Genomic DNA, 21,120 nt, shown 5'->3' on the forward strand with positions numbered 1-21,120 from the left:
TCCTTCTCTCTCTCCATTCTCCTCTTCTGCCGGGCCCCCGCCCCCCCCCCCATCCCCTGTTCCTAGAGTTGTCTCTCTTTAAATTTTCCAAGACTACTTTGTCTCACTCTCTAGCTTGTATTATATATTTATCTATGTATATACTGTATTCTTCTCTCCCCAGTAGAACAGAAAAATGTTAAAGGCATTGACTGTGGCATGTTTTATCTTTGTATTTGTCATCTAGCATGGTGTCTTGCAAATGGCATGTGCATAATAAACGTTTATTGAGTTGAAATTAATTTATTGACCTCCTGGAAAGGTACTTTGTAGTCATTTGCTTGATCATAATCCAAGAGATCTGTTTTCACTAGTCTTTAGTATTTTAAAGCTATCCTGTGATCATGTTTATACAAGACAGGTCAAAATTTTCCCCCAAATGAGATGAATATTGATGCTTTCATTTATTTTAGCCCTTTTTCTATCTTGAGTCTCATTCTTCTCTTTTGCTAATCTTTTTTTTTTTTTTTTTTTGGTGGGGCAATGAGGGTTAAGTGACTTGCCCAGGGTCACACAGCTAGTTAAGTGTCAAGTGTCTGAGGCCAAACTTGAACTCAGGTCCTCCTGAATCCAGGCTGGTGCTTTATCCACTGCGCCACCTAGCTGCCCTGCTAATCTTTTAAAATATGAAAACATGTTTGGACCAGGGCCTGCTTACGGCATTATTTGTAGTATATATTTGCTTCCAGAATTGAACTGAAGTATTTCAGTAATGCACACAGTTGGACCTTTTTGCACCTCTTTTATGACCAGTGGTATCTTGTGACAGCTTCTTACGCTGGTTCATGGATAAATTGCACACACCCATTAAGCTTCTCCTTACATTAAACTTGAAGTATGCTTCTAAACAGATCTAACAATTAGTCTTATATTGTTAACTCACTCTCTGTACTCCAGAGAACTACACAGAAAGTAGAAGGCCAGAAGTTCATTGAACTTTATTCAGAATACAAATAGATTGGAAAGATTCCTGGAGAACTTGATTGAACTATTTGACTTTCCAACTCATTTATTTATATTTTAGAAGAGATAGATCTTAGTTTTTTACTGTTAGTTTTTGATCAAAAGATATGAGCCTTTGGTTAAATAAACCAAAGCTCTGTGACATATTGCAACTCCTTGATCCAACAAAATTCATTACCTTGTGGTCAGCTTTGTAGGGATGAGCCTTTGCAGACATAGATAAGACTGGTTCTTAGACAAAAGATGTAGAATCTGTTGCCATGTCTGACTTTTCCAAGACTTTCCTGAGCTTGATTTCCACCGGCAGAACTATTGAGAACTCAGAATGAAGCATCAAAGCAGGACTTCAGTAGAGAAGATGACACAAAGAGCCTCCTTACCACCATTTTCCCCCTATGTCTCCTTGTGCTTTAGGAAATGGATGGATGGATAGATGGATGTATGTAAGGTAGCTTTGTCCACAGAGTGTAGCTATGCTGCAGAAGATTATTCATCTCAAGCTTTAGTTTTATGATAGTTGATTTTGGGTTGTTGCTTTTTTTTTTCATTTAAAAACTATTTATGGGGTACATGTGTGCAAGGCATTTGGAGGACAAAATGTCTAAGATATAGTGCTTTCTCTCAAGATGATTATAAACTAATCAGTAGAGATTTGATTCAACAGAAACCTAATAAGCCCCTATTATGTACAAGAAAATTGCCTACACATTGGGGATAGAAAGACAATAATGAAAGAATCCATGCCCTCAAGGACATTACAGTTTACTGGAAGGACACACATGCACATAGTTAAATCATTCCTAGGCAGTTTGAAGAAGGAGAGAGGGAACCAAGAGCTGAGGGGATGGGGATCAGGAGAAGACTACATAAGAGTTGATACTTGAGGAGCAGCTAGGTGGCGCAGTGGGTAGAGCATTGGCCCTGGAGTCAGGAGGACTGGAGTTCAAATCTGGCTTCAGGCACTTGACACTTAATAGTTATGTGACACTGGGCAAGTCACTTAATCTGAATTGCCTCACCCCCCCCCCCCCAAAAAAAAAAAAAAAGTTGGTACTTGAGCTGAGCCATGTGAAGCTACAGATTCTAAGTAGAAGTGAGGGAGGCTATATTCTAGACATGGGCGGACAGATTGTGCAACCAGCAGAAAGTGACAATCGGGAGGAAAAATCGGCTCAGTTTGCTTGAAAGGTAGAGTGTATGAAAGAGGAGTAATTTTGAATATCTAGAAAGGTAAGTTTGAAGTCAGGTTGTGGAGGGATTCCAAATGCTAGACTGAGGAGTTTTTATTTGTCCCTAGAAGCAATAGGAACCACTTGTGATTTTTAGATTAAGTTAAATTTCATTTTAGAGCTGTGCCTTAGGAAGATGGTTTTAGTAGTTCTTGTGGAGGATATTTATAGAGAAAGGAGGGAATGGAAGCAAAAAGGTCCATTAGCAATTATTAAATAGTCTAGGTTGAGCTGTAAAGAGGGCTTAAACCAAGGTGGTGTGGTGGCTGTCAAAGAAGAAATGGATCGGGAAAATGTTGTAGAGGTGGAATGAGAAAACTTTTCAAGTGATTGAATATATAAGGTGAGGAAGCGAGAGAAGAGAGTCAAGGATGATTTCAAGTTTGTGAATTGAATGACCGGAAGGGTGGTGGTAGCCTTAACAGAAATAGGGCCATTTAGAAGAGGATACAGTTTAGAGGGACAGAGAGTAAGTTCCATTTTGGACCTGTTGGGTTTGAGATATGCTTTAAAGCATAGCCAGATAATCTATCTCATCTTATAGAATGTGAGACTGGAGTTCAGAAGAGAAATTATTGTTGGATATAGAGATTTTTGAGAGTCATCTTTGTAGTTGATGATACTTCAAACCCTGTTGGAGCTAGTAATATCAGCAAAGAAGGAATAATATTGAGAAACAAGAGGGTCTAGGACAGAGGGTTGTGGTGGGTGTGGGGGGTAGGAGATAAACATGCTTGGGGAGAGTGTGGTTGACAGTTGTCTGTAGCTACACAGGGGTCAGAGAATGAAGACTAAGAAAAACATAATTAGATTTAGCAGATAAGAAATCTGATCTGGGCACAAATGTCTACAATACAAGGCAATTGTTTAAGTGTTTTTATTGGCAGTACAAGATAAGCCCATCTCAAATAAAATAATGAATGTGACTTGCTTTGTAAGTCATAAAGCATTATTAAATGTCAGCTCTCTCCATCTGCAGAAATCCTATCTAGCTTAGGTATTGGATTATAGGACCCTGGTGCTAGAAGGGACCTCAGATGCCAACCTCCCAAGTTAAATAATTTACCTTCAGGTAACATAGTAGTAAGCAATGAGGAGGTGAGATTTGAACCTGGGAAATCTGACTCTAGAACAAATGCTGATTCACTGTTCACATAGTTTCCTCCACACTTGTTAGTTTGAAGAATTACTTTCTACCTCAGATCTCTCGTTATGTGTTTTTGTACCTCTCCCATGCATTTACTATAAGTTGTTTTGTATTCTCTCTGTTCACCTTTCTTATTTTCCCAGTTAGATGAAGAATTCCCTGAGAGTAGTGACCACATCTTATTTATCTTTTCATCCTGCTTATTACCCATTACAGTGCATTACACAGACTATAGTAATTATTTGATAAATATGTTCATATATTGAATTTTTAAGAATGTAAAAAAGGGGGGCAGCTAGGTGGCGCAGTGGATAAGGCACCAGCCTTGGATTCAGGAGGACCTGAGTTCAAACCCAGGCTCAGACACTTACTAGCTGTGTGACCCTGGGTAAGTCACTTAACCCCCATTGCCCTGAAAAAAAAAAGAAAAGAAAAAAGAATCTAAAAAAGAGAAGAATAAATTCCAACTGAAATGATTGGGAAAAGAATTTTATAGGGGTGATGTTTATCTGGGAACATAATGGATAAATAGGGCTTTGCTAGGTGATGGCATGACTGAAGTATAAAGGGATGGGAAGGGTAAGATTTGAATAGATTTGCTAAAGATATTTCCATTTGAGGACAATTCCTTTCATTTAGATCTGTACTGCGGATTCTCTAGACTAAGCCCTCAGTAATTTTTCTGAGTGAGGAAGTAGAGAATCTTAATTAGGTATGCAGAGGTTAGAATGAGCTTAGTTTGTTAGGAGTTCAATAGGAGGACTTCTTGGTTGGAACCAGATTTTTTTTTTCCTGTGAAATAATTGGAGATGTGATTGGAGAGAAAGTAGTGTCAGACCTAGACTGTAGAAGATATAAACTAAAGCAAAGGAATTTGGACCTTATATTTCCCTCAGTAGGTTGCTATGCAAGATTTTAAAACAGAAGAATGATATAAACCTTGTTTTGAGGATACTAATCTGGGAATTATGCCTAATTTGGGTCACACAAGTGAGAATTACATAAATGAGGCAATGTGCCCTAATGTAGAGGTGTCAAATTTGTGCTCCACAACACTCCTGAATGTGGCCTGAACCAAATTAAAATGTAATTCGTGTATGTCAACAAAAGAAACAAAAGACATAAAACATAGATAATATTAATTATATAACTGAATCAGTATGTGACTTGTAGGGATCTTTATATGCAGTTTTGTAGCCTTCTTTCTATTTGAGTTTGACACCTCTGCTCTAGACAATAGAGAGCCAGATGCAAAGCCAGGAAGGCTGACTTCTGCCCTATGGTTTAAGGGTGGTCTCTGCCAGATCTGGCTGCACATGTTACTTAACCTCCAGTGCTTTAGGTAACCAATCATGACCTATCTCTCTATACAAATGAAAGCCTAGTTGTAGTCCTTGTTCGAAAGAAATAAACTCTACTGATTTGATACATCTTGCTTTATGCTATTTTTAAAAATCCATTTTGCTGTGGGCTAATTTAAGAAGGTGTGTGTGTGTTGCATTAGGAGAGGGTAACTAGAGATTTCCTAAATTTTTGTACCAATTTTATTTAAGTCTAACTGTCTCTATACAATTCAAGTTCGACTTGGTGAAGAACATTTTGTATTATCCTATGTTTTATTGTCTTTTTGTTTCTTTTGTTGACTACGCCAATTACATTTTAATTTGGTTCAGTCCACATTCAGGAGTGTTGTGTAGCACGAATTTGACAATGTCAAATGTTTCTTGGCATTTGCAGATTTTTTATTTTATTTTTTCAATTTGGGAAACTGAGTTGAGAAAATGTTATCTGCAGGTATCTCTGATTGGGAGAATATACACACCAAAAATCATTTTGAATTGTCTATAAACACTTTGGCTTATGTATGTAATGACAAGTCCACTCTCAGACAGTAGGGAAGAAATGAAAAATGTCTACCCTTACACCACAGCCTGTTACCAGAGAAAGACCAAAGGTCTCTAGTCTTTTTAGTTATGCTAGTTGTTCCTTTCCCCCCAAGATAATAGCCTGGTTTCCAGAGCTTTCTCTCATCATTCAAAATTAAGTACATTTTTAAGCTTGGGAAAAGGTGCATAATATTATGGGACTAAGTGATTTTGACAAGCAAATAAAATTTTACTTCACAGTATGGTTCATTACTCTCACATCAGGACAAAGCTAAAGTAAGTGTCTGATGGCCTAAAAATTTATGAAGAACTAAACTTTATCTTCCATTGTCTCTAGTGATCAGTACTTGTGTGATGTGAATGGAGTGACATGCTGAAAGAATTTCTCTGCAGTGGCTCAGAAGGGATTCAGAATTATTCAGTCATGGATATTTGTGACTTTAAGAAAGATAATGGAAGATGGGACTGTTAGGTGGTAAGACAGAATGAAAAATACTTCTTGAAAGTGAAACTTGAATGACAAATTAAGTGAGAAGAGTATATTAAGAACCAGAAATCAGCAAACAATTTTGAAGGTGTACTTAAAAAAAAATAACACTGTGATACGGGCATTGGATTAATTACTTTTATTTTTTGTATCCACCTGAACTTAGTAGTTTCAATTTTTGTTTATTTATTAGTTTTATTACTTGAATTCATAGAAGATTCACTGTTGGGTAGAGGTGATTAACATCTTATAAGGGCAGAACTTATAGACTTCAGAAATAAGAATAAAAAACAAAAGCAGTAAATAACTGCAAATCGGAGATAGTGTTTTAATAGAGAAATACATGAAGAGAAGATTAGCTAGTTATTCAGAAAAGATCTAGAGGGTCTTAGATTAATGATCAGCTTGAAATGTTTTCAAGTAAGAAAGCTTATTAGGAGTTGAATAAAACTGATAACTATTAGGCTACACAGTATAGAATTATTTGGAATGGTTTAGTTGTAATCCTACATAAATTCTATATCAGTGGTCCCCAATTTATTTAGTTTGGTCCCATGATCCTCAAAGGTGTTCAAGGATAGATTGATAGCCATGTTCCTCCTCAAGATGGCAGTGCTGATGGAAAGGGATTGTGAGAAACTGTGATTGTGTTTTTTTTGTGCTTGAAATTTCATTGGACTGTGGGGATGTGAATATGGTTAAATGCTGTTTTTATACTCTTCTTCCTATTTCCCATTGATAAGAATTCATTGGAAACACCTCCCTTATCACTTAGGGACATATTATTAGCCTTCCCTTTTATACCACTACCCTGGGAGATTGAGAGTGAAGAGTCTTTCAGTAATGAACAAAGTAATTCCTCACTACAAAAATTTTAGATATCCTTGGTCAACATCAGGAATAAAGAAATGATGTCCACCTCCCGACCTGTTTTCTTACACCAAAGAGCTAAGAATGGCTTTACATTTTCTAAAAGTTTCCTTTAAAATATAATAATGTAAAAAATATTCTTAGTGCAATAGGCACTCCACTTGGATTTGGCCCTTGAAGTAGCTTGCCAACCCCTGGTCTAAGAGATAATATTGAGAACTCAGCTCATGGTAGTTTTCAATTTTTTTTCTTGCCCTTTAATTCTTGTTCATCTTAGAGGAATAATTTGAACCTGTACATTAACCATAGAATAACTATTAATCATTTATTTTTTCTTAAGTCTTTTTTCAGATGAATAGTATTTCATTTTCCCCCAATTACATGTAAAAACAACTTTTAATTTTAATTTTTAAAAACTTGAGTTCCATATTCTCTTTCTCCCTCTTTCTCCTTCCCCCCTCCCTGTGACAGTAAGCAATATGATATAGGTTATACATGTGCAATCATTCAAAACATTTCCATATTAGTCATATTGTGGATTTTCTTAGCAGTCTTAAAAATATCATTTTCTATTTTCCTCCCCAGAATCGACAGAAGATTGAAATAAGTTCTACCGGTTGGGTTGGAAGAGTAAGTGCTTAAAATTTACGGAGTTCTTAAACATGTGGATTACATATCTAAAATGGTTTCATCTTTGGTTATTTGAAAGCAAAACCCTTCAAATTCAAGAAATATTTGTTAAATATTTGCTATGGATAAGACCTTTTTCCAGGTGTTGGGGATATAAAGACGACCTACTTTATATTCTTAAGAACAGAGAAAGGGAGAGAGGAGGGAATAGGCAAGACATATACCCACATAACCATAATAAGAGAAGAGGCCCTGGCAAAGTATCATGAGAAATTTGACTGGAAAGAGAAAACTCCCAGCATGATGGGGAAGTGAATCTGGGAAAGCTTAATGATGTAGCATTTAAGTTGGACTTTTGAAGGAAGTGAGGGACGTCAGCAGATGGAGATGCGAATGGGGAAGACACTCAACATTTAGGAGATAGGATGAGTAATGCACAGACACAGGAAAGGATAGGATGAGAAAGGAGGTGGAGCCTAATACAATTTATCTGGAACATCAAGTATATAAAGATGGATAAGTCACAATAAAAATGGAAGTGCATTTTCATGCTAGATTGTAATTTTTAATATGAGAAGTGTGTATTTATATTTTATTTGAGAGGTGAGAGGGAACCATAAAATGACTATTAATAAAAGTGATATGATGAAAGTAGTATATTAGGAAGATTACTTGGGCAACAATGTCACGGATTGGAAAAAGTATATACCAATGACAGAAAGAAAAATTGGGAGGCTATTATAATAATTTGATGAGACAACAGATTATCTGAACAAGGGCTATTATGATGGGATGATTGGAGAGATGGAAGCAGAATTTGGGAATTGATAGTAAGCAGAGGTGAAAGAGAGCAAAATGTCTAAAGGTCTGAGTCTTGGTGGTTAAATTCAGATTAGTAATTAAAGAAGAGGTTGTTTGGAGTTAACCAGAGTTAAGGATTAATATGGTATGAACGTTGGAATGTAAAGAGGTAAGGGAATTTGAGAGTGGAAGGGAGGGCATTGCTGACATATATGAGTAAAAGACTGAGAGTGGGTAGAGAGGCCAGAACAAGGTTGATAGGTTGAGAGACTAGGAATCTAGGGACCAGACTTCATGTGAGAAGAATTAGGGAAGTGGGAGAAGTAGAAGTGCAGAATGCTGTGTTCAGATATAGAATTTCACACTTTCTGGAAGTCTCTGGTCCAGTTTGGAAGTTGAACAGCTTTGAGGGATGTTCCAAGGTGTGGCCACTGTAGTTAATGACTAAAAGGAGTATAGATAAGGTTGTAGGAGTTAAATTCAAAGAGTGAGTATTAGAAGGATTAGCCTCATGACTATTATAATAAGTCAGGAAGTTGTGATGAGAGTATTACTATATGTTAGGTGCCAAAGTCCAAAAGGTAGATTGAGGAGAGTGTCAGTAAATGTCAATGATAAGGATTGGGAGAAGGTAGAGTGAACTTCAGAGAAAAGGCTATTCTAGCCTTAAAGAGCATTGGAGGAAGCAACATTAACGAACAAGGAGTATGTCACCTCTTCCTCTAGGCTCATGGTGCAGGGATGATGATTAGAGAGAAATTGCTGAATCTTCATGCAAAATAAGGTTTCCTATAATCCAAGGAAATGTATTGCAGAAAAAAGATTAGGATTTCCCTATATTTGTAATTAATCTAGACATTTTATTTCTGAACATCTGAAGGTATTATGAATATAGATTAATTTGGGGGTGGTATTTAACATACTGTTTAAAAAAGAAAGAGGAAACGTGGGGCAGGGGGAATTAAAAAAAAGAGAATTGTTGCAAAGGTTAGTAAATAAAGAACACACAGGACCAAAAAAATATAATAGTATTACAGAATCTCCTTCCAGTCATCTTCAATTTTTCACTCTTCCTCTCCACTTCCCTATCTGTAGGCAAATCTTGGCAATTTTACTTTCATAACATGTCTTTTATACCCTCCCTTCTCTTCTCTGATGCTAGGGAGAGGCCCTCATCACCTCATGCCTGGATTTTTCCAGTAGTCTTCTGGATATTCTTGCGCTCATCTCTCCTCTCCGTCTATTCAACTGTAAGATTTGAGCGTTCTAAAGCACAGGTCCAACCATGTCATCTGCCTATTTGGTTAATGCCACTGGCTCCTTATTGCTTCCGGCTCAATTACAAAAATCTGATGTTTGGGGGCAGCTAGGTGGTGCAGTGGATAAAGCACCGGCCCTGGATTCAGGAGTACCTGAGTTCAAATCTGGCCTCAGACACTTAACACTTACTAGCTGTGTGACCCTGGACAAGTCACTTAACCCCAATTGCCCTGCCCACCCCCCCACCCCCCCAAAAAATCTGATGTTTGGCTTTTCTTAAAGATCTTCATGACTGGCTCTCCTTCTTGACTTCCTTGCTTATTCTCTATCAAGACGCTCCACATCCTGACTAGGCATTTCACCGGCTGTGTTTCATGCCTGAAATTCTCTCCCTCCTCATCTTCTCTCCTGGCTTCCTTGGCATCTGTCAGGTCCCAGTTAAAATCCCACCTTCTTCAAGGAGCCTTTCCAATTCCCTTAATGTTAGTGCTTCCTCTCTAAGGTTATCACCAACTTAACCTTTCTATGTTTGTTGACACATAGTTGTTAGGCATGTAGTCTCCCCCATTTGCCTGTGAGTTAGTTTTTTTGACAATAGAGGCTGGTTGGTTTTTGTTTTTATTTTTAAGGGGTTTTTTTGCATTTATATCCCAATCCTTAGCATTGTACCTCACATACAGTAGGCACTTAATAAATTATTATGGACTTGACTTGAATTTCAGAGTTCACAATGACTTTAGTTATTATATGTTACCAGTTGTTATAAGATCAGGAATTCCCTCTAAATCTTAACTACCAAAATTAGATTATCCAGCTTCTTCTAGAAGACCTCCATTGATGGAACTCATTCCTTCCAGAGGTAACCCATTCCACTTTTGAATAGCTTTGATTATTGAGGATATTTCCTTTTCCAAATTTGATTCTCTGCAATTTCCATCCATTGTTTCTACTCCTGCCTCTAGGACAAAGCAAAATGGACTTTTAATTCTTTGAATACTGTTATGATACCTCCATAAATATGTAGAGACAGCTATCATATTTCCTGTCCTTTTTCTTTTTCTTCAGGCTGATGAGCTAAATTCCTTCAAATTATTTTCATGGGACATAGCTTCACATCCCCCTTTCATCTGGGTCATCTTTCCTTTGGATGGACTCCATTATGTCCAATACTTTCTTAAATTGTGGTAGCCACAACTATTCTGGACACTTGCTCCTATAAACACAGCCTTAGAACTGCCTGGGTGTTTGTTTGGTGTCCCCCCACCTCCCCTTTTTTTTTTGTTAGTTTGTTTTGGGCTTTCACATACTATTGATTTATTGACCTTGATGTCCACTAAAATTCTCTCCGATCTTTTCCATGCTTCCCACATCATAAACTTTTAGAATAGTTTTTTTTTCCTACACAAATGGGAGGCATTTATTTCATATCAAAATGAGATGACCACTATCTTCCCAGCTTTGTGTCAGTTTCAGTTTTTATAAACATGTCATGCTGTGTTTTTCATCTAAATGCTGATAGAATGTTCCATAAGACTAATTACATATTCTTGGTCTGCTCACCCAGAGGCTTTCTCCATTTGAAATTGATCCATTAGTCAGCCATTCTTTGGGTTCCAGTCATTCAGTCAATTCAAGATCGACCTAAACTGTGCTCTCCTTCAGCCCATATCTTGTCCATTAGCATTTAACAGCTTGTAAATATGAAATGTCTTGCTGAAATGCAGGCTTCCTACATCAAAACATTATACCTCTTCTTCCAGTCTAGTAATCCCATCAGTGTTAAAGAAACAACCATATAGGCAGAACAGAAGGAATTCTCAGATACAGAGAGTTGGCAACTCATTTAAAGTTAGATGCTTCAGTGCTAGAACATTCAGCCACCCACTGTCAGCAATGAAGGTCAAATGTCTAAAGAAGTCTGATTCTATCCAACAGAAAGTATTGTATCTACCCCACTCCACACAACACCTGCTGGTATGCATGAAATGTATCTTGAAAGAAATAATAATAATGATTATTTGGTTTCACATTTTACTAAGCACTTAGAAATATCTAGGAAAGCATATAGATTCCCCACGAACACGCCCCTCCCCCCATTTATCTCATTGCCACTTCATTACACAAGTTCTGAAAAGGAATTGGCATTGTGATAGCTATGGAGTAGAAAAATCCACCTTACTGTTTTACATGGTAAACAAATGACTTCACGTGTTTTTTTCTCCTCCCCCCCCCCCCCATCCCTTATAATCATTTACTTATGTCAGTTTTAAGAAAAAAAATGTTATCTGGATGGATTCATGTTTTTTTTTTTTTATTCAAAGGGGTGATGCCACTCCTAATTTGGGGGAATCCTGACTCGCTTTCTTGGGGAATTGGCCTCTGTGAAACCTACAGCATTTAAAATTCCTCCAGGCACTGATTGGACAGAGGGGAGAGGTTTGCCAACATGAAAAGTGGTTTCCTCCATGGCAAGAGACATGCTACACTTCCTCACGACTCCTTGAAAAAAATATGTTTTTTCCTCTCTGTATTTAACCAGACAGATGCCACTTTTCACACATTTCTACTAGGCACAACTCCATCCAGGGGAAACAGGGAAATGTATTAAAAAGATAAGGCTGTGAACACAGGTCTAGAGAGGGGAATGTGTTTCAGAGTTCCATAATGAGAACACCGAGTGTACTGCACATTCCAGCTTGCTCCAGAAATGAATTCACTTTGAATCACTCAATAGAAGAGGAAAGAATTTTTCTTCTTTCCCTCAAAATCGGGAGAAATGCAAGATGAAACATCAAAGATGAAATAAATCATCACTTTAAAAAGTGGGTCATCTCCTACCTGCTGTCAAATGCTTCATGGAAATCAAAGTCTCAAAGATGACATTTTCTTTGCTAGCTTAATGGGAGGCCCGCTTCAATTTAATTAATGTGTTATTCTACTTCCCAGTTTTTGTTGTAGGAATATGGGAATTTTCCTTCTATAGAACTGTGATTTCTATTATTAAATATAGTTAGAAAACGAAAAGACCTTAACGTTAAAATGGCAGACGTAAGAATGTATATACTTTAAGATTTCGAATTTGCAATGCACAGCACCCTATGCCTCACTGTATCTGATCCAAAGCAAGATCGAAGAATTCACATTTTGCTTTTTCATTAAGAAAACAGTGCTTAGAATGATAGGAAAACTGTCCGCTCAGTCTCCTCTCTCACTTCTCGTTCTGCCAGAAGGCTCCAATACCAAACATCACCAACCTGAAGATTCTACCTTCTTTAATTAAAGGAATAGGCAAGAGTGTTTTAGCTACATCTGTAAGACACACAGTTGTAGCAGTGGGACAGTCCTTATTGAAAATGAAAAGAGAATGTGTTTTGTCTACTTAGAATCAGCAGTAATAGAATTATCCTTGTGAAGAGAAAATAGATCTCTTGATTTTCCTTTGTGAGTCTCATTTATTAAATATTTTAATATTAACTAAACAGTTACTGGGGAGGATAGAATCAGAGGGTCATAGATTTTGAGCTCAAAAAGATCATCTAGTTTGGCTCACTTATTTTTCAGCCAAAGAAACTGAGATGAAGTGACTAATCCAAGGATCTATTATTTTTTAACCTTTTTTTTTAAAGTTTTTAAATTTTTAAATTTATTTTTAAATTTTTTAACCTTTTTAAAAAACAATTTTCTCTTTTTAGTTTAGACCATCGGAGCCTTACTTTACATCAGACGGTAATAACTTCTACAAGATTGTCAGCAATAAAGATGGCTATAAACACATTTGCCATTTTAACGTTGACACTAAAGTGAGTATTCTTTACTAACATTTCTGATTTGCATTTCTCAGGATCATAATAAGATCATAGGCAAAAAGGAAATTGACAGTTGCATGATCATATGATAAATTTGATGAATGCATACAAATAAAAAATCCTTTTTCTTCAGTGGGGCATGAGATATAGTAACTTGAATTGTCCATATAATTCATTCAGCTTTCAACTTTAATTAGTATACACCCTCTAATTAATGGTTTTTAAAATCCCTCTTCAGGAAGAAACATTTATTACAAACGGACAATGGGAAGTAATTCAGATAGAAGCTCTCACTGATACATATCTGTAAGTATTCCATTAATAATGTCAGTATAGAATTTAATGCCATAATAATAGTGGTTAAGGAAGTAGTAGAGTAGAAAGAGTATTGGATTTGCAGTCGAAGACTTGGGTTCAAATTTTACTTCTGTCATTTGCCCATTCTGTAACTGTGGGCAGACTTAATTTCCTTAAAATCTTTAAGGATCGGGGCAGCTAGGTGGCACAGTGGATAGAACACCGGCCCTGGAGTCAGGAGTACCTGAGTTCAAATCCAGCCTTAGACACTTAACACTTACTAGCTGTGTGACCCTGGGCAAGTCACTTAACCCTAATTGCTTCACTTAAAAAAAAAAAAGTTCTTTAAGGATCTTAATTTCCTTAAGATCAAAGATTAGAGATGGGAAGGACGCAGAAGACCATTAAGTCCAACTTTCTCATTTAACAGATGAGGAAGCTGAAGTACAGAGATGTTAATAGTACCTTTTTCCCAGTAAGTTAGTAGCTGAGGAAGGATTTAAATTCAGAATGATTCCAGGTCCAGTGCTCTTATCTACTACGCTACCTGACAACTGTTGAACTAGGTGACCTGTAAGAAACCTTCCAACTCTAAACCTATGATGCTGATAAAGTTTTTGCTTAGAAGTAGGCAGAATTTCCTACCAATAAGTGGTAGCCCGTTTGGAATGTACTTTTTTCTTTTAAAATATGGTAGCCTGATTTTCATATATGTTTAGTAGACTTTTTATTATGTCACTATCCAATTCCACCTCCTGCCTCTTACCTATTCTGTGCTACTGTTGCTATACCTTTAGCCGAATGTAGCATAGGGAACTAGAGATTCATACATTTTGTCATTGTGTGTTTGAAAAAGTCACTTTGTGTGTGCATTTCTACCTACCATACATTGAGTCACTTGAAAAACAGTAACCACTTTATTTTCAGATACTACATCAGTAATGAACACAAAGGGATGCCAGGAGGAAGAAACCTTTATAGGTAAGAAGAGTTCCATAAAGTTTTTTAACTGGAATATTTTTAGTTTTTCAACTTTTTCTGGGTGGTTCTTCTTATTCAACTTGATATTTACCAAATTGCAATTGTCCATTGACATACCATGCTCCCTTTATTGGGCACTTTTTAAAATGGTGGCACTTTTGTTTATTTATGCATCATTGTCACTTCCCAATAACTGAGTTCTTTCTCCCCTTCCCCACCAAACCCTCTCCTGAAATAAAGTGCAGTTAAGAGAACACACTGACATATTGACAATGCCTGACAGCATCATAATTCCATTTCACATGTGTATAATCTATCATCCCTTTACTTAGAGGAGGGAAATGTATTTCCTTCCCATCCATGGAACTACAAGTCATTGTGTACCAGGATTGGGTCATTTAAAAAATATTTTTTGGTATATTTCTACAAAATGGGTTTAGGAATTTTAGAAGTTTTTTTTTCAGAAAAGAGTTGAATGTGACTGACTTATTTTAGGACACTGATAACTTCTGACTGGAAAATGGGATCCTTCAGTTCTCTCTGATTATTCATTAATCCAAGCAGTAACAATTGACCCTTTACTTTCACAGAATTAATCTTGATTCATCTAAAAGTGTGACATGCATTACCTGTGAATTTAATCCAGAAAGGTGCCAGTATGTTTCAGTATCATTTAGCAAGAAAGCAAGTTATTATCAACTAAAATGTTCAGGTGAGTTTGAACTAAATTTGACCATGTAATTCAGTGTTTACTTTGCAGCAGGGCAATGTGAGACACTTCCTTTCACTTAATTAGTAACCGAGACAGATTAATATATTATAATGGAATTTGTTGTCAGAATTTGAATTAAAATCCAGTCATGCTGCTTACTATCTTTGTGACCTTGGATAAGTATCTCCTCTCTAGGTCTCGGTTTCCTGGTCTATGGAATAAGAAGGAAAGACTAGATGTATTCTAAGATTTCCTTTTAACTCTATTTCCTAAGATTTAAAAACACTTGTTCACATACCATTTTTGTCAGACTATGTACATGCAAGTATCATGTCCCCTTCTGTTAATTTTTTTTTACTAGTGTATTTTAGTTTGTAAGCTCTTTAGTTTTAAAGGTTCAGATCTATTTAATTTTCAATGGATAATGTCCTACAGTGGTTCTTAAGTGGGTCTTTAATAAATATATTTTGATGATGGTGCTAATAATCTACTCACCATCATTACTCTCCCTCATGGAAAGTAGCTGTTTTCACAGTGATGATGTTGGACATTACTGTTAAAATTCTCTTTGGGAGATTAGAATATCCTTAATGCTTGTTAACACTGGGCACATGTATACTGTAAACGTGTCCTTGCAGTAGGGAAAGTGCTGCTGTGGAGCTCATCTGTGTTTGGTTTGGATTTAGGTATTTCTTTTGAGAAGACCAACCAGCTTCGTATGAAATTCATGTCCCTTAAACAAATAAAGATTCTGCATCATTTACAAATAGAGGAATTGTGTTACTACCTTGTTAAATGAGTTATGTACATAGCTCATAAAAATACTGCACATTTCTCATATGATCATTTATACAATCGTAGAAGCAGTCTTATACAGTCATAGAAACAATTACAGTTTCGTATACAATCATTTTTCTTCTTCTTAACTTCCTAATAAAAAATAAAAATCTCAAGTGGTCCCCCAAATAAAGATCTCCAAGCCAGTCATTTTTTTCCCATTTATCTGAAAGATGGTTCTTACCAATTTGTTAAATAATAGTAAATGATTTAAAAATTAGATGAACAGTAGCTGAAGGAATCAGCATGTTTTAAGAGGATGTAGCTGCCAAAGTAGAATTGAGATTGGCTATTTTTCAGGCTGTATATACCCTTAGCTTAGGGTTAAAAATGAAAGTTCTAAAGCACACATGCATTCCCATAAAAGCTACAACAATCTCCCACAAGCCCTTTTTTCTCTTTCTGTCCTTTTTTTTGTTTGGTCTCTGTCTATCTCTTTATGTTGTGTGTGGTGCTTTCTATGTGTTAGGAACTTTACCAGGTGCTAGTGATACAAAGCCAATAATGGAATAATCTTTGACTTTAAGGAGCTTGGATTTGATCAGTGGAGACAGATAGGCATACATACATGTAAATATATGAATAGCTGTGTGACCCTGGACAGGTCACTTGACCTGTTTGCCTCAGTTTCTTCATCTGTAAAATGGGGATGATAATAATAGCACCTACCTGCTAGGGTTGTTGTAAGGCTCAAATGACATAATATTGGTAAAGCTCCTTGCACAATGCCTAGCACATAGCAGACACTATGTAAATCATCATCATCATGAATGAAAATAAATCTGTATACGTATATAAAGGAACACGCGTGTTTATGTATATTTACATGAAGTGAAGTGGATATATATAGTATGTGGCTTTAGTATCAAGAAGAGCTGCATTCAGATTCTGTATCTGTCATAGCTACTGACTGGGGGGTCCTGGACAAGTCATTTAGCCTTTCAGTCCCCCTATAGTAACTCTTCAATTCTTTAAGATTAGAAGTTAAAAAAAAAGTTACAGATCATGTACCTGTCTGCCAAAGTATAGGAAGTTTCCTCATTGGGTGTTCCCTGCATCAGTGACATCATAGGTCTGTGTATCTATCATTTATTGATTGGGTGTGTCTAGGGTTTGTAGGGCATAGTGGATGGGGCACTGGACTTGGGGACAAGAAGACATGGATTCATGTCTTGCTGCAGACATGTACTAACTATGTGACATTAGGCAAATAGCTTAACAACCTCTCTGGCCCTCAATTTCTTCATCTGTAAAACAAGAGGGTTGAACTCGGCAGTCTTTAAGAACCCTTCCAGCTTTAAGTCTGTGATACTATAGCTCTCTTTCTTTTTCTCTGAATGAAATGTTCATAGATTTTTTTTTTTATGCTCTAAGGAAATAATTTTTAAGAAATCACTACCAGGGGCAGTTAGGTGGCGCAGTGGATAGAGCACCAGCCCTGGATTCAGGAGGACCTGAGTTCAAATCCGGCCTCAGACACTTAACAATTACTAGCTGTGTGACCCTAGGCAAGTCACTTAACCCCAATTGCCTCACTAAAAAAAAAAAAAAAGAAAAGAAATTACTACCAGAGGTTCATCAAAACCATCTGTCCTATAAATGTATAGCATTGGTCATCAGGGCAATAAGGGAAAATAGTGAGGCTGGCTAACTGAAAATTCATCACCATTGTTATTGAGACAGAGCAGAGTACAAATCCTCCAGATGATGGGTACTGTAAAATGGACAACAAAGAATTTGGTACCCCAGGGAATGTCAAAGCTGGATAGGCCTTTAGACCCCATCTCGTCTACCCTCATTTTGTTAATAAGAAACTCAGTGTACAAATGAGTGAAGTGATTTGTCTACTATGCCATGTTATTGTCTCTCCTTATTAGACAGGTTTTATGGAAAAGGTAAGAGAATGTAAATTATAAAACATTGTGGGAAAGTTGAAGACATTTGACAACATCTTTCAAAAGCAACAGATGCAACCTTCTCTTCCTTTCCCATCCACCTAATGCTCCCTCCCGCCCCCTATTCATTCATCTAAACTTGTCTTTTCTTTTCTTATATTAACAGGCCCTGGCCTTCCCCTTTACACTCTGCATAGAAGCCACAATTTTACAGGTATTGTGTAAGTTTTCTTGCTGGCTTTGTTGGTGTGTATGTGTATTAATGGTAAATATGATCATAATCCCATCAGCATCATTTCCTTTACTTTTAAGGCCCTTAACAATGAAGCCTAGAAAATACTTAGAATCTGATGTATATATGGATTATGTATCAATGAGTCACATTTTTCTATTTGAATATATTGCATAATAAAAATGACTCAGACTGAAATGAATTACTATTTTTTTTATTCCCTTGCTTAGTACTTGAAGTGCAAGAAAACAACACAGAATTGGATAATAAACTGAAGGAAATTCAGATGCCCACAAAACAAGTTGACTATCTTATTTTGAATCAAACAAGTAAGTTAATTAAGACCTATATGAATATATTATTCTGGAACAGAATTTTTCAAGCATATGAATACAGTGTTATCCTTTACAAAAGTAAATGATATTTGATTCCCCCCCCCAGTTACATGTTAAGACAATTAAAAAATATATTTTTTAAACTTTTCAGGTCCAAAATTCTATCCCTCTCTCCTTTGTCTCTTCCCTGAGATGGCGAGCAATGAGATATAGGTTATACATGTGCAGTCATGTAAAACATTTCCATATTAGTCATACAATCTTTTTCTTTTTCTTTTTTTTTTTTTTAGTGAGCAATGGGGGTTAAGCGACTTGCCCAGGGTCACACAGCTAGTAGTGTTAAGTGTCTGAAGGCTGGATTTGAACTCAGGTACTCCTGAAATCCAGGGCCAACGCTTTAACCACTGCGCCATCTAGCTGCCCCCCAATGTTTATTTTCTAATGAGAAACTGAACTTTTTGAAAAAAGCATTTGCTTCACAGTACACACTGCATGTATATTGAAATTTTGTTTTTTAAATTTTCAAAAGCTATTATTTCCTACCATAGCTTTGCTCAGAACTCCTTAAACATTTGTTTTAAAACATAACATCCTCACACACACAAAAAAACACATAACATACTTATAATGAATTAGTGAATGAAAAAACATTTATGAAGTGCCAGGCACTTATTTATGTTGCCAGGCATTATGTTGGCTGGTGGGGATACAAATACAAAAGTGGAATCGTTCCTGCTCTCAAAGGACTTACATTCTAATATATGGAGAAAACATATATTAGAAGAATAGTGGCCTACTAAGGGAATTTTGGTCTGGACATCCAGGAGGTAATGAGTACAGTCAGATGATAGTTAGTTCTCATTGCCTTTTCGAATTCAGTTCAATTTAGTAAACATTTATTAAGCATCTATTTTGTGCCTGGCACTGTGGTAAGCTTTGGGGATACAAATAAAAAAAAGGAAGGTAGTCTTTGCCTTCAAGGAGCTTACAATCTAATGGGGGAAGGCAATGTACAAAAGGAGGTGGGAGAGTATGCCCCAGTATGGGGCTGTTGAATCTAAGCAGAAGTACAGATGGAAAATGGGATGGGCTGGAAGTCTAATTCCTGTCCTTTATAAAGGAAAGCTTTAAGAAGAGCTTAGATGTGCAGGAGAAGCAACAGTAGAGTTGAATTGATTATCATTCTCTGAGCAAGAGGTTGAAAACAGAGGTGGGGGTATTTGGAGGGGGATGGTGCGGTGCGGATGGCAGAATGGTAATGGTAGGTGGCTAAATGGGATTTGGGCAGGGACAGGTTAAATACAATGATTTAGGTGAGTTTGCCTTCAACCAGTCAGGATTATTTGACCCCATGGCAGGAGTTCTAAAATAATAGTGGAATAACTTCCTCCAGTGAAGGGAAGTGTGATCTGTAGAGGCTTAGAGGGTGGTGTTATAGGTGAGAAAATGGTGGCTGAGGAAGATAGCTGTGACAGGGCAGATGCAAAGTGCCTGGAGGTAGAGGATGAATGAGATAATTATTATCTTTCAAAAGGAAATGCTCTCTGGGGTAATTTTAGGTAGGGTTATATATAAATAACAGCTATATATACAGTTTTATATATATAACGTTAGGTAGGGTTATATATAACAAACAGTCCAGCAATACTCTGTGTAATTGGAGGCTGATATCTTCTACCTAAGGGCAGCTAGGTGGCACAGTGGATACAGTGCTGGGCCTGGAGTCAGGCAGAGTCATCTTTTTGAGTTCAAATCTGGCCTCAGATACTTACTAGCAAGTCACTTAATAAAATTTGCCTCAGTTTCCTCATCTGTAAAATGATCTGGAGAAGGAAATGGCAAACCATTCCAGTCTCTTTGCCAAGAAAACCCTAAATGGGGTCATGAAGAGTCAGACACGATTGAAAAATGACTGAACAGGGGCAGCTAGGTGGCGCAGTGGATAGAGTACTGGCCCTGGAGTCAGGAGGACCTGAGTTCAAATCCAACCTCAGACACTTAACACTTACTAGCTGTGTGATCCTGGGCAAGTCACTTAACCCCAATTGCCTCGCTAAAAAAAAAAAAAAAAGAAAAATGACTGAACAACCACAGTTGTCATTATTCAGTTAATTACATTTGGAAACTTCAGTCTTAGAACTTAGCCTTTGTACTATGACTGGAAGATATTAAGTGCTTAATAATTGCTTTCTCATTCATTAGAAGAGGCAGAGTGAATTTCTAAATCTCTTTTTTTCTAATGCTCATTTAGTATATTGAAATAAAAAGCTCTGATCTGAGTCCTTCTGCATTAATACCTCAACTAACCGCAGGCTAAATGCAGAGATTTCCAATCAGGAAGACATGCTGTTAACTTGAGTCCTGAACTTCAAAGTATCATCACCTATTATATCCTGTTCTTTTAAATACTGGTTAGCTGATTTGCAGTTGTTCTCAGTACTTAAACTGCTTTCATCTCGAACACTTTAGAAGCCCTACTTTAAATGCAGCCATCAGAGTAGAAATTTTTCTTTGGGCTATAGCAACATTAACCAGTATAATCTCGGATAAAATCAAGTTAAGGACCATCTACATCCTCCTTGATGAAGGTTTCCTGCCTTTGGTCTCGAGGGGCTATAGTAATCAACCATTTTCTCTCCAACTATGTCATGAAATAGTTGGATTGTATTAAGGAAACATTTTCATGGCAGATAGTCCCACTTCATTCATTGAG

At 36.9% G+C, this 21,120-nt stretch overlaps 1 protein-coding gene across 1 annotated transcript in view; it reads left to right on the plus strand.

Moving 5' to 3' along the window:
• Positions 1-21,120, plus strand: part of DPP4 (dipeptidyl peptidase 4) — a 119,169-nt gene that overhangs the window by 63,314 nt on the left and 34,735 nt on the right. The window contains 10 exon segments of the mRNA XM_043991255.1: positions 5,602-5,632; positions 5,634-5,669; positions 5,671-5,739; positions 7,207-7,251; positions 13,005-13,112; positions 13,357-13,424; positions 14,343-14,396; positions 14,987-15,108; positions 18,007-18,054; positions 18,303-18,401. Of these exon segments, the coding sequence (XP_043847190.1) occupies positions 5,602-5,632; positions 5,634-5,669; positions 5,671-5,739; positions 7,207-7,251; positions 13,005-13,112; positions 13,357-13,424; positions 14,343-14,396; positions 14,987-15,108; positions 18,007-18,054; positions 18,303-18,401 (680 nt within the window).

Source organism: Dromiciops gliroides, chromosome 3 (genome assembly GCF_019393635.1).
Source record: "Dromiciops gliroides isolate mDroGli1 chromosome 3, mDroGli1.pri, whole genome shotgun sequence".
Classification (NCBI taxonomy): domain Eukaryota; kingdom Metazoa; phylum Chordata; class Mammalia; order Microbiotheria; family Microbiotheriidae; genus Dromiciops; species Dromiciops gliroides.